This window comes from Bos indicus, chromosome 17 (assembly GCF_029378745.1).
Source record: "Bos indicus isolate NIAB-ARS_2022 breed Sahiwal x Tharparkar chromosome 17, NIAB-ARS_B.indTharparkar_mat_pri_1.0, whole genome shotgun sequence".
Classification (NCBI taxonomy): domain Eukaryota; kingdom Metazoa; phylum Chordata; class Mammalia; order Artiodactyla; family Bovidae; genus Bos; species Bos indicus.
The window spans coordinates 70,495,017-70,513,736 of record NC_091776.1 but is presented as its reverse complement, the minus strand read 5'-3'; the positions used below and the strand labels follow the sequence as shown (position 1 = coordinate 70,513,736).

The 18,720-nt window shown below is 46.3% G+C and overlaps 1 protein-coding gene across 1 annotated transcript in view; it reads right to left on the bottom strand.

Annotated features, from left to right (window-relative positions):
- The window catches only part of SLC5A1 (solute carrier family 5 member 1), a 50,116-nt gene extending 35,801 nt beyond the window's left edge, over positions 1-14,315 (bottom strand). The window contains exons 1-2 of the mRNA XM_019977410.2: positions 14,000-14,315; positions 10,451-10,522 (exon numbers count right to left, since the gene is read on the bottom strand). Of these exons, the coding sequence (XP_019832969.2) occupies positions 10,451-10,522; positions 14,000-14,134 (207 nt within the window). The 5' untranslated portion in view covers positions 14,135-14,315. The remainder of the gene's footprint in view (positions 1-10,450; positions 10,523-13,999) is intronic.
- Positions 14,316-18,720: the final 4,405 nt, after the last annotated feature.

The following is an 18,720-nucleotide window of genomic DNA, read 5'->3' as shown; positions in this document are numbered from 1 at the left end:
GTTGTGTCACACACACACATAAATATATACCAGGACCTAACACAGATGTGACACATAGAAGCTAATCAACATGCAAATGTAGGATGAAATCACAGCAATGCAAATATAAGTAAATGGTTGAATTCATACTTTAACAAGGAGGATTTGGAGATGAGACACAAGGATAAGGGGGATGATAAGGGATAATGATGATGATGATAAGAATGGCCAACCTGGGTCGCACTAACAGTATACTATTCTAAGAGATTTACATGTATTAACTAACTCAGTCCTCAAAACAACTCTGTGATGTAGGCGCTATGATCTCTATTTTGAAGTTGAGAAAACTGAAGCAGGAGAGGGTAAGTAACTCACCCTAGGCCACAGAGATAGGAATGGATGGAGCTGGGGTTCAAACCAAGGCAGCCTGGTTCTTAATCCCAACTCCAAATCACCCCCCTAACATAAAGCTTACCCAAAAAGAAACAGCCTCAAAACGAGCCATGTCACTGGCAGACAGGGAAAGCCCAGATACATTCCTAACTTGACTGATCCAAAGACTCCATGTTGGCTGATAGCTTCAGCACTCTTCTGACTTCCACCAACAAGCGACATCGATCATAGGTTACTTTTCCCTTTCTCTGTCGGCGAAAGTACTAAGGTGTTAAAGAATGCTGGGAAGGCAGCCAGAGGCAGAGGAGAAGCCAAGAGCTTAGGTACAAACTAGAGGACAGGAACTTGGCTACCCTCCAGGCAGCCGAGGCCTTGGAACACAAAGAATACGTTGGGGGTGTGACCACCTGCATGGGAATCAGAGAAACTCCTCTGAGGAGACCAACAAGCCTTGAAGAATGGGAGGGAAATGGGTCCAGAAAAGAGAGAGGGAGAGAGAAGGATGAGGGGGAGAGCGAGAGAAAGGAGGAGGAGGAGGTGAGCAGAGGGGAGGAAGAGGAGGAGGAGGAGGTGAGCAGAGGGGAGGAAGAGGAGGAGAAGGAAGAGAAGAAAGAGGAGGAGGAAGAGAGAGAACAGGTTCTTCAAGAGCTAAGCAGACACTGACAGGGCAGGCAAAAAACTCTTACCAGGAAGGCAACACAGATATGAAGGAACTGACAAGTTCTGCAAAATCTTGACTCGAACTGAGAGAAACTACATGTCTGAAATAACAAGGAAGCATGGTCACACCATATTTTACCACAGGGTCCTGTATGGGCTAAAATCGGGCACTCTGATTAGGGCCAGGCTCGGTTTTCCAGTTTTACCACTAAAACTGAGCCTAAAAAAAAATATCCTAAAGGAAAAAAATGAGGTGTACATAGGAACAGAAATGTGGAGCACTGCTGGAGGCAGGTTTTCACTTGGACCTCCTGAATTCTTAACACTGCCTACATGAGCAATCACTGTGCCAGAGGAGAATGTAGGCTGAGGGCTCAGGTGACGTCAGCAAAGGGATCCGGCCTGAGGGCCTGGGGACACAGCTCTCTTCCCCCTCTCATTCTTTCAATTCAGTACATACTGGACACAAGGCCCTGGACTAGGTGTTGGAACAGATTTTTTTTTTTAATGATTAAGAAAAATACAGGCTCAGCTCTGAGATAAATGAAAGCACACACAGCTTTATGCAATCAGCAGGAAGAGAGGGCTGCCTGGAGACTCGGCAGTCACCTCCACCCAGGCTTATGAAGGTCAAGTGCCTGTCTGTCTCCCATCTCCCATTTTCCCGACCTTGCTCCCCACGCGAGCTCTCTGCTTCTCCTGTGTCCATTCACTTCACTCCTGCTTTTCCTCTCACTCCTGAGTTCCCACCTAGGTCTCAGGCCTACCAGTCTCTTCCCAGCGGCCACTCCTAAGTGGCTGACCTTTGATTTGATCCCTAGGTTTTAGACTTAGCAACAAAATCAGATACATTTCACTCAAAAGAGTTTAAGAAGAGGAGAAGGCAATAGCAACCCACTCCAGTACTCTTGCATGGACAATCCCATGGACGGAGGAGCCTGGTAGGCTGCAGTCCATGGGGTTGCACAGAGTCGGACACAACTAAAGCGACTTAGTAGCAGCAGCAGCAGCAGCAGCATGTAGTTACAAGCATAATGTAGATGGATCCTAAACTATATATCATGTGTAATTTATAAATGAGATTATCCTTACATAAAGAAATGATCCTCTTAAGTGTAGAATTAATGGACTTTTAGATATGCAGATGACACCACCCTTATGGCAGAAAGTGAAGAGGAACTAAAAAGCCTCTTGATCAAAGTGAAAAAGTTAGCTTAAAGCTCAACATTCAGAAAATGAAGATCATGGCATCTGGTCCCATCACTTCATGGGAAATAGATGGGGAAACAGTGGAAACAGTGTCAGACTTTATTTTTGGGGGCTCCAAAATCACTGTAGATGGTGATTGCAGCCATGAAATTAAAAGATACTTACTCCTTGGAAGGAAAGATATGAGCAACCTAGACAGCATATTCAAAAGTAGAGACATTACTTTGCCAACAAAGGTCCGTCTAGTCAAGGCTATGGATTTTCCAGTGGTCATGTATGGATGTGAGAGTTGGACTGTGAAGAAAGCTGAGAGCCAAAGAATTGATGCTTTTGAACTGTGGCGTTGGAGAAGTCTCTTGAGAGTCCCTTGGACTGCAAGGAGATCCAACCAGTCCATTCTAAAGAAGATCAGTCCTGGGTGTTCATTGGAAGGACTGATGCTAAAGCTGAAACTCCAATACTTTGGCCACCTCATGCGAAGAGTTGACTCATTGGAAAAGACTCTGATGCTGGGAGGGATTGGGGGCAGGAGGAGAAGGGAACGACAGAGGATGAGATGGCTGGATGGCATCACCGAGTCGATGGACATGAGTTTGGGTGAACTCTGGGAGCTGGTGATGGACAGGGAGGCCTGGCGTGCTGCAGTTCATGGGGTCACAAAGAGTCGGACATGACTGAGCGACTGAACTGAACTGACACAATATCCTTTCTGTGTTGGTGCTTGTATTTAAGACTGTAAATCTTACCAGCTTTTGCACAGTTAATGTCTCTATTAGACTCTTAAAAAGTATCTTCTATGGTTAATAAAATGTAAAGACTGCAACTGCTATTATGCTAGCTTTCATTCTTACATATTTTCACAGGGAACCTGCTTTAATGAATTTATTTTGAGAAGTTTTAAATCAAATTCTATGTCAGAATTTTACATTAATGTCCAATAGGTGGTTAGATTTGTTCAATGTTAAAATAGGTATTATGGTAACTTCTTCATCTGTTAAATTACTAATTTAAAGTATAACATGTTTTTTTATTAAGAGAAACTAACTTATAGAGAAGTTTGGCTGAGAATAGACAACTGTTAAGGCCTTTTGTTGTACAGAATGCTGTGCTTTAATAAATCATGATATTGTAATAGGAAAAAAAAAGAGTTTAAGAAGTATGAGAAGCTGTCCTCTTCTCTCAGAAAATTTCCATCAGGGTCTCTGGTCAAACATAAATGAAAGAATGTCTTGGTTTTCAGATAAACCTGTAGACCATGCCTATGCTGCTGCTGCTGCTGCTGCTAAGTCGCTTCAGTCGTGTCTGACTCTGTGCGACCCCAGAGACAGCAGCCCACCAGGCTCCCCTGTCCCTGGGATTCTCCAGGCAAGAACACTGGAGTGGGTTGCCATTTCCTTCTCCAATGCATGAAAGTGAAAAGTGAAAGTGAAGTCGCTCAGTCGTGTCCGACTCCTAGCGACCCCATGGACTGCAGCCTACCAGGCTCCTCCATCCATGGGATTTTCCAGGCAAGAGTACTAGAGTGGGGTGCCATCGCCTTCTCCAGACCATGCCTATAGATCTCATAAATTTCCATCTCAAAGAATAAGGAGAAAGAGACCTGAGCAACCAGAAGAACATGGAGAACCCTAGCTCTATTCTTATCTTGTGGGAATGTGGGCAACTCATGGGGTTAATCGTCATTCTTGCTGGATGGCTGAGGATTCAATCAGATAAGTAACTGAAGAAAGAACAAGAGCTAAACCTGAGAGTTTATCATACGCCAGATTCTATTCTGAGACTGAATGTACATCTTCACAACAACCTCAAGTAAGTACTGTTTCTCTGTTATAAGAAAACAAATGTAAGTCACCAAGGTATTCAGTAACTCAAACAGGGTCACACAGCTAGTGAGGGGCAGAGGCTGAATTTGAACCCAAGCAGCCTGACTTCAGAGCCCAGGCCTGAATAAGAGGTCAACAAACTAGAGCCTGTGGGCCAAATCTGGCCCTCTGCCTGTTTTATAAATAAAGCTTTATTGGAACACAGCCATGCTCATCCATCTTATTGTCCATGGCTGCTTTCATGCTACAACAGCAAGGTTAAGTAGTTGTGACAGAGATTGTATAGCCTCCAGAAATATTTACTCTCTGGGCCTCTGCAAAGAAAGTTTGTCAACTTGTGACCTAAACCACTGTGATATACTCCTCTCTGATGATTCTCAAATAGTAAAGGAAGGAAAGAAACTATGGCTATTGAGAGACACACAGCCACCCTATCTCCACTGGTGATGGACTGGCTAGGATGATGGTTCCTTCCTCTGTGGTGTGGAATCTCAGCATTTCAGTACTGTCAAGGCTTTGAGATCTTGATCTTACTATCTCCCACATAGAGGAGACTCTCTGAGACTCAGAGAAGCTAATGATTGGCCTGATAATAAATCTACACTACGCTAAGTCACTTCAGTCGTGTCCAACTCTGTGTGACCCCATAGACGGTAGCCTACCAGGCTCCCCCGTCCCTGGGATTCTCCAGGCAAGAACACTGGAGTGCGTTGCCATTTCCCTCTCCAATGCATGAAAGTGAAAAGTGAAAGTGAAGTCGCTCAGTCGTGTCCGACTCTCAGCGACCCCATGGACTGTAGCCTACCAGGCTCCTCCGTCCATGGGATTTTCCAGGCAAGAGTACTGGAATGGGGTGCCATTGCCTTCTCCGGATAATAAATCTAGGACAAGGCAAATCCTCCAGCTCCTTGTGAGATCGCCACTCCCTTTGGATACTAACTTCTGAAGTATTTGAAAATGCCTTGAGGGTTGTTAAAGGGTTGGCTCAGCCCTGTTGTGCCTGCTGCTCCATGGAGCTGGCTCTGCCAGTGGTTCTGGCTGGTTTAACCAAACTCTCCTCCAAAACAAAAGTTCTCTGTGGGGTTGTGTACATGGGGCTCTACCTCTCTGAGTAATTTCTGCTGCCACTAGCCAAGGCATGGGGAATTTCCCCTTCAAAGCTCACCTTCCTGGTTTCACATCTCCTACACCCTCAAAAAATCATTACAACACATCACCCAGTCAGTTGTTCATCAACACACCAAACCATGGTGCTATAGAAAAGGGGACTCCTGGCCCACAGTTACATAAGGTTTCATTTTACTCACGAGGTTTCGTGTTTCTCAGTGGGCTTGGCTTGCCTCAAGTGACTCACACTTCTGAGTCAAAGACCCTTGCCTGGCTATCTTTGTGAGCTAATTCCTCCTATAACGCAGCCCTGGAGTCCTTGCTCCTCCTCCAGGTGGTCCCTCACTTCTATCCCCTGGCTGAGCACAAACTCTCTCTCTCTCCGCCTCATTAACTTTTTAGGAATGGAATCTTTTTCCAGAGTGCCTGGACCTCCACCTGTTACAGATCACAACTGTACCATTCAAAGTCACCGAAACCCCCAGGTATACCCCCAAAAAACTGGTCTCTCCTCTGTCCAGTCTTCTTTCAGACTTTATGAGCTGATTTCCACTTGCTTTCCTTGTGGACGACTATCCAAGCCCTTGGGGTTTCAGGTATATCAGTCCAAGGTCAGTGCAAGTCCTGGCCTCCTAAACCCCCTGGGACTATCGTTCTGAAGCTTCTCTGCTTGCTCACCCTTGTTGCTGTTGTTTAGACACTAAGTTGTGTCCAACTTTTTTGCAACACCATGAACTGTAGCCTGCCAGCTCCTCTGTCCATGGGATTTCCCAGGCGAGAATATTGGAGTGGGCTGCCATTCCCCTCTCCAGGGGATCTTCCCAGCCCAAGGATTGAACCCAGGTCTCATGAACTGCAAGTGGATCCTTTACCATCTGAACCACCAAAGAAGCTCAAAACATAGGTTGGGGGGGTTGCTCACCCTACTACAGCACAAAGCAACAGAGCTAAAGGCAGATGAAGGGGACATAGGGGCCACGAGAGGCTGAGAGAGACATCAGCTCTGAGAGCCTGTGGTCCCTGCGATGTCCTCCTTGAGCCAGTACACTCGAGAACTGATATTCTGACAATACACTTACAGACTGATGACAGGTTTAAACCGACTTTGTATTTTAGTCCAAAGGGAAATTTAGAAGTACAGAAGTATAGTTTTGATGCAATTTAAACTATTTTTCAAGTTTGAAAAGTACTTTGATTTGCATTTTCTTGCATGCTGTATTGTCCTTTCAAATGTGTACTGCAATAGTTTTAAATTCATTTTAAATTTTAGAATGGAAATCATCATTATTATTTTTCTTCTAAATTAGAGGTTTTTAAATTTCATAAGTTAGCAGAACATTGACCTCAAACAAAATCTTAGTAGAGTCCCCTCATATAAAGTATGAAAAAACCGGGTTGCTGGGAAGGAGAGCAAAAGCAGTCCCTGAAGCATCTCTGCAGCTTCCAAAGGTGTTAGTCGCTCAGTCGCGTCCAACTCTTTGTAGGCGGATTCTTTACCACCTGAGCCACCAGGGAAGCCCAAGGGTTGTAGTGAACATTCTTTTAAGGACTACTATCTTAGAATATAACCACACTTTGAAAGTGAAAAGTGAAAGTGTTTGTTGCTCAGTCATGTCCGACTCTTTGGGACCCCATGGGCTATAGCCCGCCAGGCTCCTCTGTCCACGGAATTCTCCAGGCAAGAATACTGGAGTTGGGTAGCCATTCCCTTCTCCAGGGGATGCTCCTGACCCAGGGATGAAATCTGGGTCTCCTACATTGCAGGTGGATTCTGTACCGTCTGAGCCATCAGGGAAGCCTATAACCACACTTGACTAAAACACCAACTATTGTAAGACATACCGTGTGGCACAAAGCTTGATGACATGCCACTGACTGTCAGACAGAGTCAGTCTCAGAGCTGTAAAAATGTGGTCAATGTGTAGCTGGAATTATGATTTACAGTAGGTATAAATAAATTACATATAAATCGTGTTCATTTACTCATACAGTCAATGTGAAAGTTAAATTTAAGTGATGTGGCAGCAATGGCTTTATATAAATGCCAGTTTCCAGGTACTGGGCAGCTGACAAGTGCCAACTGAGGGGTCTGTCCTGAGTCTCCTAACCTTCCTTCCACATGTTAACATTTGCATTTACTGAGCCCCTGCCAAGCACAGTGCTGAGTGCTGTACATGCATACTCTCATTTAATCCTGACAAGAGTCCTCCACAGCAGGTATTATTCTCCTGCTCTATAGGAGAAACTGAAGCTCAGGGAAGTTCAGTGACTTGCCCAAAGTCATACAGCTAATACATGAAGCTGGTCAGATGGGCTGACTTCAAAGCCCGTGCTCATTCTACTCTAGAATTTTTTGGAATTAGAGCATTTTCAGAATCGAGAGGGACTTAGAGGTCACTGCATCCCCATTCAAGAATCCCCTTGGGGTTTCCCTGGTGGCTCAGTGGTAAAGAATCTACCTACCAATGTAGGAGACACGGGTTCAATCCCTGATCATGGAGGATTCCACGTGCGTTGGAGCAGCTAAGCCCCTGTGCCACAACTACTGAGCCTGTGCTCTTGAGCCCAGGAACCACAACTCCTGAGCCCATATGCCCTAGAGCCCATGCTCTGCAACAAGAGAAGCGACTGCAACAAGAAGCCTGCAAATGCAACCAGAGAGTAGCCCCTGCTCGCCCCAACTAGAGAAAGCCTGCGCACAGCAGCAAAGACCAACACCACCAAAAATCAATAATTTTTTTAAAAATAGAGCTATTCAGACAGGTTAGATTTTTAATTTGTTGCCCATGGTTAATTTCCACAAAGAACCTTCTCCTAGAGCTCTGGGCTTCTTGCTGTTCTCTACGTTTAGGACTTTGAAGGAATCAAAAGGATTCCCCTATTTTAGCACTGGGAAGTGTAGAGTCTTAACCACTGGACCACCAGGGAAGCCCTTGAGAAGCTTTTTGTTAAAAATGCAGATTCTTGGAGCCTTCTTTCAAGGTGTTTTAATCTAGTGGATCTGGAATGAGGCCCGGGAATCTGTATTTTTTTAAGTACACCAGGTGACCCGGATACATGGGAAGTTCACAAACCTTTCATATAATCTCAGGAAACCTTAGATACAATTGTTGAAAGAAGAAGAGTAAAATTTCAGCCTCATCAAGGAAGCAGGGAATTCTCCACAAAAGAGGAATGATGTCACATTGGTCAGAATAATCCAACACTGAGACAGGAATAAGGAAAACAACACCCACAGGAAACCCACATAAACCTCTGAACCTGACCTGTTTGGTCAGGGTGGGGCGGAGCCAATTCCTCTTATCAACCAACTCTCAACCCAGATCCAAACCCAAGTGTCATCAGAAGGAAGACATCAGTGGTTAAGATGTGATGTGTTCCCACGCCTAACCTAAAATGTCTATCTCCTAGGGTGGTTCTGCCCCATGCCTCTGCCTTCTCATCAGCTTCTCCAAGACCCAGGGAGTGGAAGCTAAGGCCTTATCCTAATGAATCAGCCCTAGAAAGTTTACATGAAGAGATACGAGTTTCCTGTTAAGGTGGGGGGAAGGAAGAAAAAAGAGGTCTGGATGCAAACCGAGGCTGTATGAACACATGGCAGGCTTACTGTTGAGGGTGCTGAAGCATTCAGCGGTGTGGGGTGCCAGTTTCCAAACAACTAGAGTAAACTTGAAAGTCCTACTCAGTTTTCTAATTCAGCAAATCTCAAGTCCACATCTCATGCCAGCCTCTGCTCTGAAGCCTGTAGAGCAGCAGTGTCCGACAGAACTCTCTAAAATGATGGAAATGTTCTAGATCCACAGCATCCAGTATGGTGGCCACCGTCCACATGTACCTATTAAGCACCTGAAGCATGGCTAGTGTGACTGAGGAAATAAATCTTCGATCTTATTTTAATTTCAATTTAAAAAGCCAATGTGGTTAGTGGCTACCATATTGGACACTGCAGTTCAACCTTGTCTTGAACTTGGTGGTCACAGCTTTTAGAAAAGCATCAAAGGCCAAAGCATGAGAAAATAAAATGTGTCATGAGAGACCACCACAAGGGGCCCCTACAGAAGTCAGCAGCTGCCCAGTGTTCTTGGCCACCTTAAAGATAAAGAGAAATGACTTCAGGGATAAAGCTAGCAACTGTGAAGATACTAATTTACTTAGTTGCTTGTTTTGCATTTTGCTGGTGCAGTGTAGTGTATGGCTCTTAACTCCCCAACCAGAGATCGAACCTGTACCCTCTGTTGTAGAAGCGTGGAGTCTTGACCACTAGACCGCCAGGCAAGTCCCAAGGTGCTAATTATTAACTCCCATTTCCAAATAACTGATCAGAGGGCAGCTGCAGGAAGCGTCACGGTTTCCTCCTCCCTTCCCTCTGTGCCGTGTGTTATGACGGTGACAGCCTCTACTTTCTCACTTCTCTTCCTCCATAGCTGTCACTCTCTTCTCATTGTATGTACGCTTCATCAACCCCCCCTTTCACCAGCCAGTCCTGCTTCTATCTTAGGCCCAAGGAATCGCACGATTTGGTCAATCTGGTCAACAGTAGTTTCGATGAGAACTCTGGATAGAACCGGTCATTGGGCTGACCTGATAACCCAGCAGAGCCCTGAGGTGACAGGATGGAAGGGCCCTCCCACTTTCTCTTCCACCTATGCATATGTCCTATGATTGGGATTCTTCTGCCCGTGTGCACGTGTCAGGGAAAACACCACACATACATACAAAATACAAAATCCACCAAGAGATGAGGAGAACTGTGACTGGGGACAGTAGGGGCCCCTCCTCCAGCTACTCTTCAAGTATTTATTGAGAGCCTCCTGGGTATCAGGCCCTGTGTTAGGCTCCTGATGTAGACAGAGAAGTTCTCTCCTCTGTAGAACTTGAAGCAAAAAGAACTACTATTTACTGAGTTTTTACCCTATAAGAGGGTCTCCACTTCTCATAATCCCCCTAGAAGGTAAATATCATCACACCATCTTATAGAAACTGACATGGAAGCTCAGACGTGCCCAAGGTCACCCTGGGCTAGCTGCTCTTATTGCTCTTCCACACTGTCCTCCTTGTGAAGTCTTTCCTCTATTTATCCCTTGAAAAAAATGTCAAGCATTATTTCTTTAAAGCTTGTTCCCTTACCACTGCAGATTAAAGTGAATTGGTGACCTGGTGAGAAGGTGATCCATTTTTCAGGATCAAAGGCAAGAAGAAAGAATCACCACCACCCAGAGCCAACAAGAAAGTGGGGAATATCATAGTTCAGGGAAATATGTATTTCAGAGAAAACTTACCGGCCACCACACCATACTTCGACCTGCCAGGAAGAAGCCTCCAACGGTCCCACGGTTAGTGGAAAACATGGCCTAGGGAGGAAGTGTCAAAAACTTAATAGAATTACCAGAACAGAATACCCTTGCCAGCCAAGAGGACACTCCCCGTCTCCCCATTTACTCGCACTTTCTTCAACCTGCTTTACTTTCTGAAACAATTCCACACTCTAGGACATCAGGTCTTAGCTGGGTACCAGGAAGAATTTCCTTGCCACCAGAGTCATCCAGGGATGGAAATAGCGCCCCTGGGGGAAGTTTCTGCTGGAAGTTTTGGAATCAAGCGCTGACAATTTGGAGGCTTCTCGGGTGGCTCAGTGGTAAAGAATTCGTCTGCCAATGCAGGAGATGCAGGTTTGATCCCTGGGTTGGGAAGATCCCCTGGAGTAGGAAATGGCAACCCACTCCAGTATTCTTGCCTGGAAAATCCCACGGACAGAGAAGCCTGGTGGGCTAGAGTCCAAAGGGTCGCAAGGAGTCGGATGCAACTGAGCACACACACATGCTGACAATTTGTCAAGGTGATTTTGTCAAGTGGTTTAAACAAGAGATTTGAGAATAGGATGAAGAGGGTTGAACATGATCAAGTTAGGCCCTCACTTTATGAGAATATGTGAGGGACGCTGTAACAGCAGTGCAAGTTGTGGTAAGGACCATGGAGAGGGTATTCCCAGAAAGGACAGAGTCTTAGGGAGGGGGAAGGGTGAGATATTGGAAAGAGCATTGCCTTTGGCATAGAAAGTTCTGGGCTCTGGTCCCAGCCCTGGGGCTGATTCCTCTGAGTGGCTTCTAGTCACCCTCTCTGATCCTTGTCTGTTAAATAGAAAGGTTGGGCTCCCCCATTACAACTCAGGCATCCAATGATGCTATTAATGCAAATGCTACATAAAGTACATTTTTTTCCATTAAGAAAAAGGACATGTGACGTGAGTTAGTACTCAGGTGTGTCCAACTCTTTGCAACCCCATGGACTGTAGCCCACCAGGCTCCTCTGTCCATGGGATTGTCCGACCCAGGGGTCAAACCCTCATCTCCTGCATCTCCTGCATCAGCAGGCAGATTCTTTACCACTGAGCTGCCTTGGACACTCTAAGAAAAAGGGCCAGGTAGTAAATAGTTTAGGCCTTATGGGATATATATGATCTCCACTACACATTCTTTTTGTTTAGTTTGGCTTTTTACAACCTCTGAAAAACATTTTTTAAAAAAAAATCTTAACTTGTAAGCCATGCAAAAATAGGCTGTGGGCCAGATTTGGTCCATGGGCTGTAGTTTAGCAACACCAGCACAAAGGGTTTCAGGATATCTTAAGTCTTCCTGAAGGAATAGTCAGCCGAAAAGGATACAAAATTCCCCACAGGAGGTGGTGAAAGACACATGGAACTATACCCTAAAGAAATAAGAAATGAGGCAGCATTTTCCAATGATTAAAAGGATTAAAAAAAGAAAAATATTGGAAGCGACAGGGATGGACAAAGGGATGTTGGCCTGGGTGCCTTTTCTAAGTTGGGGAAGCACAGTGGGCCTGGATCGCTGTTTCTGCAGCCTGGAGATCACACAGGAGTCAGGATATCCGTCCCTGAGCCAAACCACTCTTGACACTCCATTGGAAAAAAGAAACTTAAATTAGAAGCAAGCCAGCGTGTTAAATGATCAGGGGGTCGGAGGCACTGATGCATAGGGAAAGATTAACTGTAGACAAACACTAACAGGCTCATTAGGCAGCATTTAACAAGACAAGGAATACGAATTCACAGATATTTGAGAAGTGTAAACACCATTACCATCGGCACTGGCAGGGCTAAAATGAGATTGGTTAGGGGACTTGAGCTTGTCGCCAATTGTCAGGGAAACAGGAGGTGTAGCTAGCAAACGATGGATTCCCATCTCACGTGCAGCACTTGTTAATACAAGCTGGGGTGAGGGATGAAGGCATGCAGGGTGACAGAGCAGACGGTGCCATGGAAGACTGAGAGTCCGTGACCCGAGTTGCGTAGACCACAACCGTAGGCAAATCACAATCACACAGAGCTTCGATTTCTTATTCTGGAAAATGCGGATTAGCATTCCCGCCCTCCTCGTGGCTTTTTGTGAGATGTCCTACCCATCTGACCACTTTTGCCCATTTTACTTAAAAGAACAAAAATCATTCGGGGCCCGACTCATAGCCTGGAGAGCAAATGATAGTATTGGGTTAGCCAAAGAGTTTGTTTGGGTTTTTCTGTAAGATTTTGGACAAACACAAATGAACTTCTCAGTCAACCCAATTATATTTTTAAAAGATTCCTAGAGTCCATAATGAGCTTTCAGATGCATCTCCCAGACCCTCACAGCCATTTATGAGGAGTCATAAGAACAGGTACGATTGTACCCATTACACAGCTGAATAAACTGAGACTGGGCAGAGTTACCAACATTGAAAGAACACTGGAAGGTGTAGAAGCCAGTGCTAAACCTGAGAACCTTGGCCCCTGGCCAGACTTTCCACAGAGTCTAGTAAGCTGAGGCTACTGAGCAAGAATCAGTCACATAGACCCCTTGTGACCCTTAAGGCCTTCACTCACATCTGGTTTCTTTTTAAATTACACTTTTCTTTTTAAAAATCAATACTTCCCTTTTTCTATTAAAAAAAAAAAAAAAACTCTATGACCATGAAGGGGTTAATGTCCACTCTCCTCTCCTCTAAGTTAAAAGACTTCAATCAGCTGCTAGCCCCTCAGCTTCCTGGCCTGTCCACCCCCACCTTGAAGGTCTTTGAGAGCGACTGGAAGATGTTCGCACTTAAAACACCTGTCTTTCAGTTGCTGGGTGTGCCAGAGTCTGTCCCAAGTGAAATTTCCAAGTTCAGGACTGCTAAGAACAAGTTTCTCTGGTTTGGTATGTCCCCAGAGTCCCAAGAGGGAGCCCAGTCATTTCCCTCTCCCCAGCCCAGCCCAGGCCACACTCTGGTCTTCCTTCCTCTTCCTCCTCTCCCTGGGCCCGGCTTTCCCAGCTCCCTCTCACTCCAGCCCCTGCACGGGGCACGGGGCCTCTCCCAGGAGGGGCCGCCCCAGAGCATCTGCAGCTGGCAGGTGCTGTGTCCTCCCTGACCCACCTGTTTCTCTTCCATCTGACTAAAGGCAGGAGGTAGTCACCTCCCTGGGGCTCACTGCTCAGCCCTGGGACCCTCCCTGCAGCTTCAAGCTGGTCCTCTGCTGCCTCTCAAGCCCCCAGCCTCTCCAATCTCTCACTCTCCTTCTCTGCCCACTGGCCTGGGATGCAGGAGCCTCCCTGGACACTGACCAGCATCCCCTCACTTCTGCTTACCCTTGCTTGCCCCCTCACCTCACATGGTGCCCCCTGAACTCCTCTCAGACGTTTCCAAATCACTTCCACCCGGCTCCACACACCCTTCAGCCCACACTCCCCTCCTTGGGCTTTACCAAGACCGTGGCTTCTCCATGGGCCCCCTTCCCCCTCCCTCCCCTTGGCCCTTGCACCCTCAAACCCTGTGTTTCAGGACCCCCCACCTACCCACAGCCCGACAGCCATCACCACCACAAAGTAGATGACAATGACAGAGATGTCAGCTGCATTGCGGATGCGCTCGTAGGGCGGGAGGGGCTCGGCGGTGGCCGTGGCCGGGGGGCTCCAGGTGCTACTGTCCATAGTGGCAGCTGCAACGCGTCCCTTCTGCCCGGGCTGTTGGTTCCTTATATGGCCTCCAGGTTAATGATCAGCCCGGAGGAGGGGACCCGGGAGTCTGGCAGCAGGACTGTCGTGCAGGGGCCCCAGCGCTGGTCAGGGAGCAACTCTGAGTGCAGAATGAGGAGGAGCTGGCAGAGCTGTTGGCAGGAGGTAGGCGGGTAGGTAAAGGCTCTCCAGAGAGCTGGGTGGGGCCAGCCAGGCGGTGCTGCCCACAGAGCACAAAAGGCCGCTGTGCTCCCATCGCTGGGCACCGGGCAGCCTCGCCTGGCCTGCTGTGGGGCCACACCCAGGCCAGGGCTCCAGCAGCTCTATTGAGGAGCCAGGCTGCCTGGTGCTGGGAACCTAGAAGCTTCAGATCACCTGCCCATGGACCAGTCTCCTGTTCTCTGCAGACCTGGCTTCTCCATATGTAAAAGGCATGCAGGACTGTCCCAGAAATCAGCCAAGTTCTTGGTCTCCATGGAAAACATTCTGGGGAAAATCAGAAGTTGCTGGATGTTGCCAAAGAAAAGTCAGCATGGTGACAGTATCTTAGCCAAAGGGATGACAGCTCACCCATCCACCTTTCTGCCCCTCCCTCTACAGCCTGCAGCCCCCCACGCATGGTCATCCCAACTTAAGGACAGAGACACCGAGACTGGGAAAGGGGATCCCCTGGGAGCTATTTCCTCGCCCTGTACCTCACCCAGTGATGTTATCTGGGACCTTTCTAAGGCAAGGAGGGAAGATGCTAGAGAATCCCCCCCAAGGAGCTCACCAAACCCTGGCCCTCTCTGGGACTCAGCCTGTCCACCTGGAAGCACAGGTCTAATCTGGAAGTCAGAAGAGAGAGAGTGGTGAGGAGAGGCATGGCTCACCCAAGGGCTCACGGTGATCCAGTGACGGAGGTGACCATGCAGCCCAGGCCAAGGCAGGCCTGGTTCAGAGGAGGGCTGGGATGCTTTCAGGGGCTGGTGCTGGAAACCCCCAAGCAGGCACTCTAGAGAGGGGAGCCTTGCTGGGTGATGAGATGCTTAGAGTGGGGAAGGCCCACCCAAACCCTGCCAGGGTGCTATGATGCCTTGGGTCCTCCCTGCCCACCAGACATCCAACCACTGCTTAAAGTCAAGCAGCCCATTCCTTTGCACCTCACTGCCTCCGAGGGCCACTCCCCTCCTGTCCCTCCAGTGCCTGTTCGTCCCCACTTCCCTGTCCATTCCCCAGGACAATAAACTCTATGAGGCTATGTCCAAGGCCCATCATAATACCCGTCCACCACGTGTGTACATATGGCTGATTTTTGTTGGTGTTGATGTATGGCAGAAACCAACACAACATTGTAAAGCAATTATCCCCCAACTAAAGAAACAAACAGTGAAAAAAATAATACCTGTCCACAGGAAAAAGAAGTTCCCCATCTGGGGATCTTGAGAGCAGGGGCTCTTCACCATGGATGCCTCCTGTGACTTAGAGCTCAGCCATCAGCCACAGCGTGGAGCCACTTACCTTCAATCCATGTCTATCCGCTCCCGCATTGAGCAAAGCTTTTTTTTCACCTGGCTCTGTGCCAAGCAGAGTTCTTGTCCTCAGGGAACTTCCAGTCTAATCTGGAAGTGAACCCACCCCCAGGAAAAGTCCAGCATTGAACCCCCAGCTGCAGGCAGCCAGCCCATGCCCAGTTCTAAAAGTGAAGTCTGTGGAAATGAGAAAACTTAAAACATGAGTGGGAGGAAGGCTCAGAAGTGCTAATGCACCACGGGGGGAGAGGGGGACATAGCTGTTCTTTGACCCTTTGTAGGGCAGCAGAATATAGGTGGCCAGAGCAGGTAAGGCATGGGTAGCAGCCAGGGAGAGACACAGAGAATGCACTCATTCATTTATTCATTCATTCATTCTTGCAACAAAAGAGCAGCTTCTGTGTGCCTGGTCATGTGTGATGACACTGGGGTTACAGCTATGAATGAGACCCACAGGGTTCCTGCCCTTCTCACAGGGCTTCCCGCCCAGGAGCGGAAACAGACTGTCAGCAAAGATGAGACATAGACTTCTAAAATTAGCACAGTGATGGGTGCTTTGCAAGAGAAGCACTAATGCTCCAAATATCTAGCAAGGATTTTGACCCGGGAATGAGTTGAGATTGTGGGAAGGTCTGGTTTGGGCAGGGTCCTGAAACAGAAGGAATGAGTCAGGTAAGAGGGGAGTGAGGGATGTACCAGGAGAGGGAAGCATGGTGGGGGAGGGAGAAGATTTGTCTACAGTGTATAAGAAGTCACCAGCTGGGACTGAAAATAAAAAATAAATTAAAAACATGTCATCAGCAAGCAATCCCCACCATGGCTATCCCCAGGCTTACCGAGGTCCTTTTGCAATTTCTCTTCCTCGTTGGTCTCGAAAAGAACAAATTAAGCCCAAGAAAACAGTATGGAGGTTTCTCAAAAAATTAAAACTAGAACTACCATATAAACCAGTAATCCCATTTCTGGGAATATATCCAAAGGAAATAAAAACACTGTGTCAAAGAGATATCTGTACTCCTGTGTTCATGGCAGCATTATTTGCAACAGCCAAGACATGGAAACAACCTAAGCATCCCTGATGGACGAATAAAGAAGGTACAACACAAAGACAGAAACAGATCAATGGAACAAAACGGAAAGCCCAGAGACGAATCCACGCACCTGCAGACACCTTATCTTCGACAAAGAAGGCAAGAATAGACAGTGGAGAAAAGACAATCTCTTTAACAAGTGGTGCTGGGAAAACTGGTCAACCACTTGTAAAAGAATGAAACTAGAACACTTTCTAACACCATACACAAAAATAAACTCAAAATGGATGAAAATCTAAACGTAAAACCAGAAACTATAAAACTCCTAGAGGAAAACATAGGCAAAACACTCTCCGACATAAATTGCAGCAGGATTCTCTATGACCCACCTCCCAGAGTATTAGAAATAAACGCAAAAATAAACAAACTGAACCTAATTAAACTTAAATGCTTTTGCACAACGAAGGAAACTATAAGCAAGGTGAAAAGACAGCCTTCAGAATGGGAGACAATAATAGCAAACAAAGCAACTGACAAAGAACTAATCTCAGAAATATACAAGCAACTCCTGCAGCTTAATTCCAGAAAAATAAATGACCCAATCAAAAAACGGGCCAAAGAACTAAATAGACATTTCTCCAAAGAAGACATACAGATGGCTAACAAACACATGAAAAGATGCTCAACATCACTCATTATCAGAGAAATGCAAATCAAAACCACAATGAGGTACCATTTCATGCCAGTCAGAATGGCTGCTATCCAAAAGTCTACAAGCAATAAATGCTGAAGAGGGTGTGGAGAAAAGGGAACCCTCTTACACTGTTGGTGGGAATGCAAACTAGTACAGCCACTATGGAGAACAGTGTGGAGACTCCTTAAAAAACTGGAAATAGAACTGCCATACGACCCAGCAATCCCACTGCTGGCCATACACACGGAGGAAACTAGAATTGAAAGAGACATGTGTATGCCAATATTCATCGCAACACTGTTTTTAACAGCCAGGACATGGAAGTAACCTAGATGTCCATAAGCAGATGAATGGATAAGAAAGCTGTGGTACATATACACAATGGAGTATTACTCAGCCATTAAAAAGAATACATTTGAATCAGTTCTAATGAGGTGGATGAAACTGGAGCCTATTATACAGAGTGAAGTAAGCCAGGAAGAAAACCCCAATACAGTATACTGATACATATGTATGGAATTTAGAAAGATGGTAATGATAACCCTATGTGCGAGAGAGCAAAAGAGACACAGATGTATAGAACAGTCTTTTGGACTCTGTGGGAGAGGGAGAGGGTGGGATGATTTGGGAGAATGTCATTGAAACATGTATAATATCATATGTGAAATGAATTGCCAGTCCAGGTTCAATGCATGAGATGGGGTGCTTGGGGCTGGTGCACTGGGATGACCCAGAGGGATGGGATGGGAAGGGAGGTGGGAGGGGGGTTCAGGATGGGGAACACATGTACACCCATGGCAGATTCATGTCAATGTATGGCAAAACCACTACAATATTGTAAAGTAATTAGCCTCCAATTAAAATAAATAAAATAATAAATAAAAAGAAGAAGGCGTGATATATGTTACACGATGGAATGTTATTCAGCCAATCAAAAAGAAGGAAATCTTGCCATTTGCGACACCATGAATGAACCTTAAAGGCATTGTGGTAAATGAAATGTCAGGCATGGAAAAACAATTGCTGCGTGACCTTACCTACACTCTAAAAAAAGGAAACTCATAGAACCAAAAAGTAGAATGGTAGTTTGCCAGGGGCCGGGGGTGGAGGAAATGGTGGAGACATTGGTTAAAGGATGTAAGTTCTAAGATGAATAAATTCTGGAAATTGAAAGCACAGTATGGTGATTACAGTTAACAGTATTTTACTGGAAGTTGCTAAGAGACCTTAAGTGTTCTCATCACAAAAAAAAGAAAAAAAAAGTAACTACGTGAGGTTAGTTAACTTGATGGTGGTAATCATTTCACAGTGTATACACATATTAAA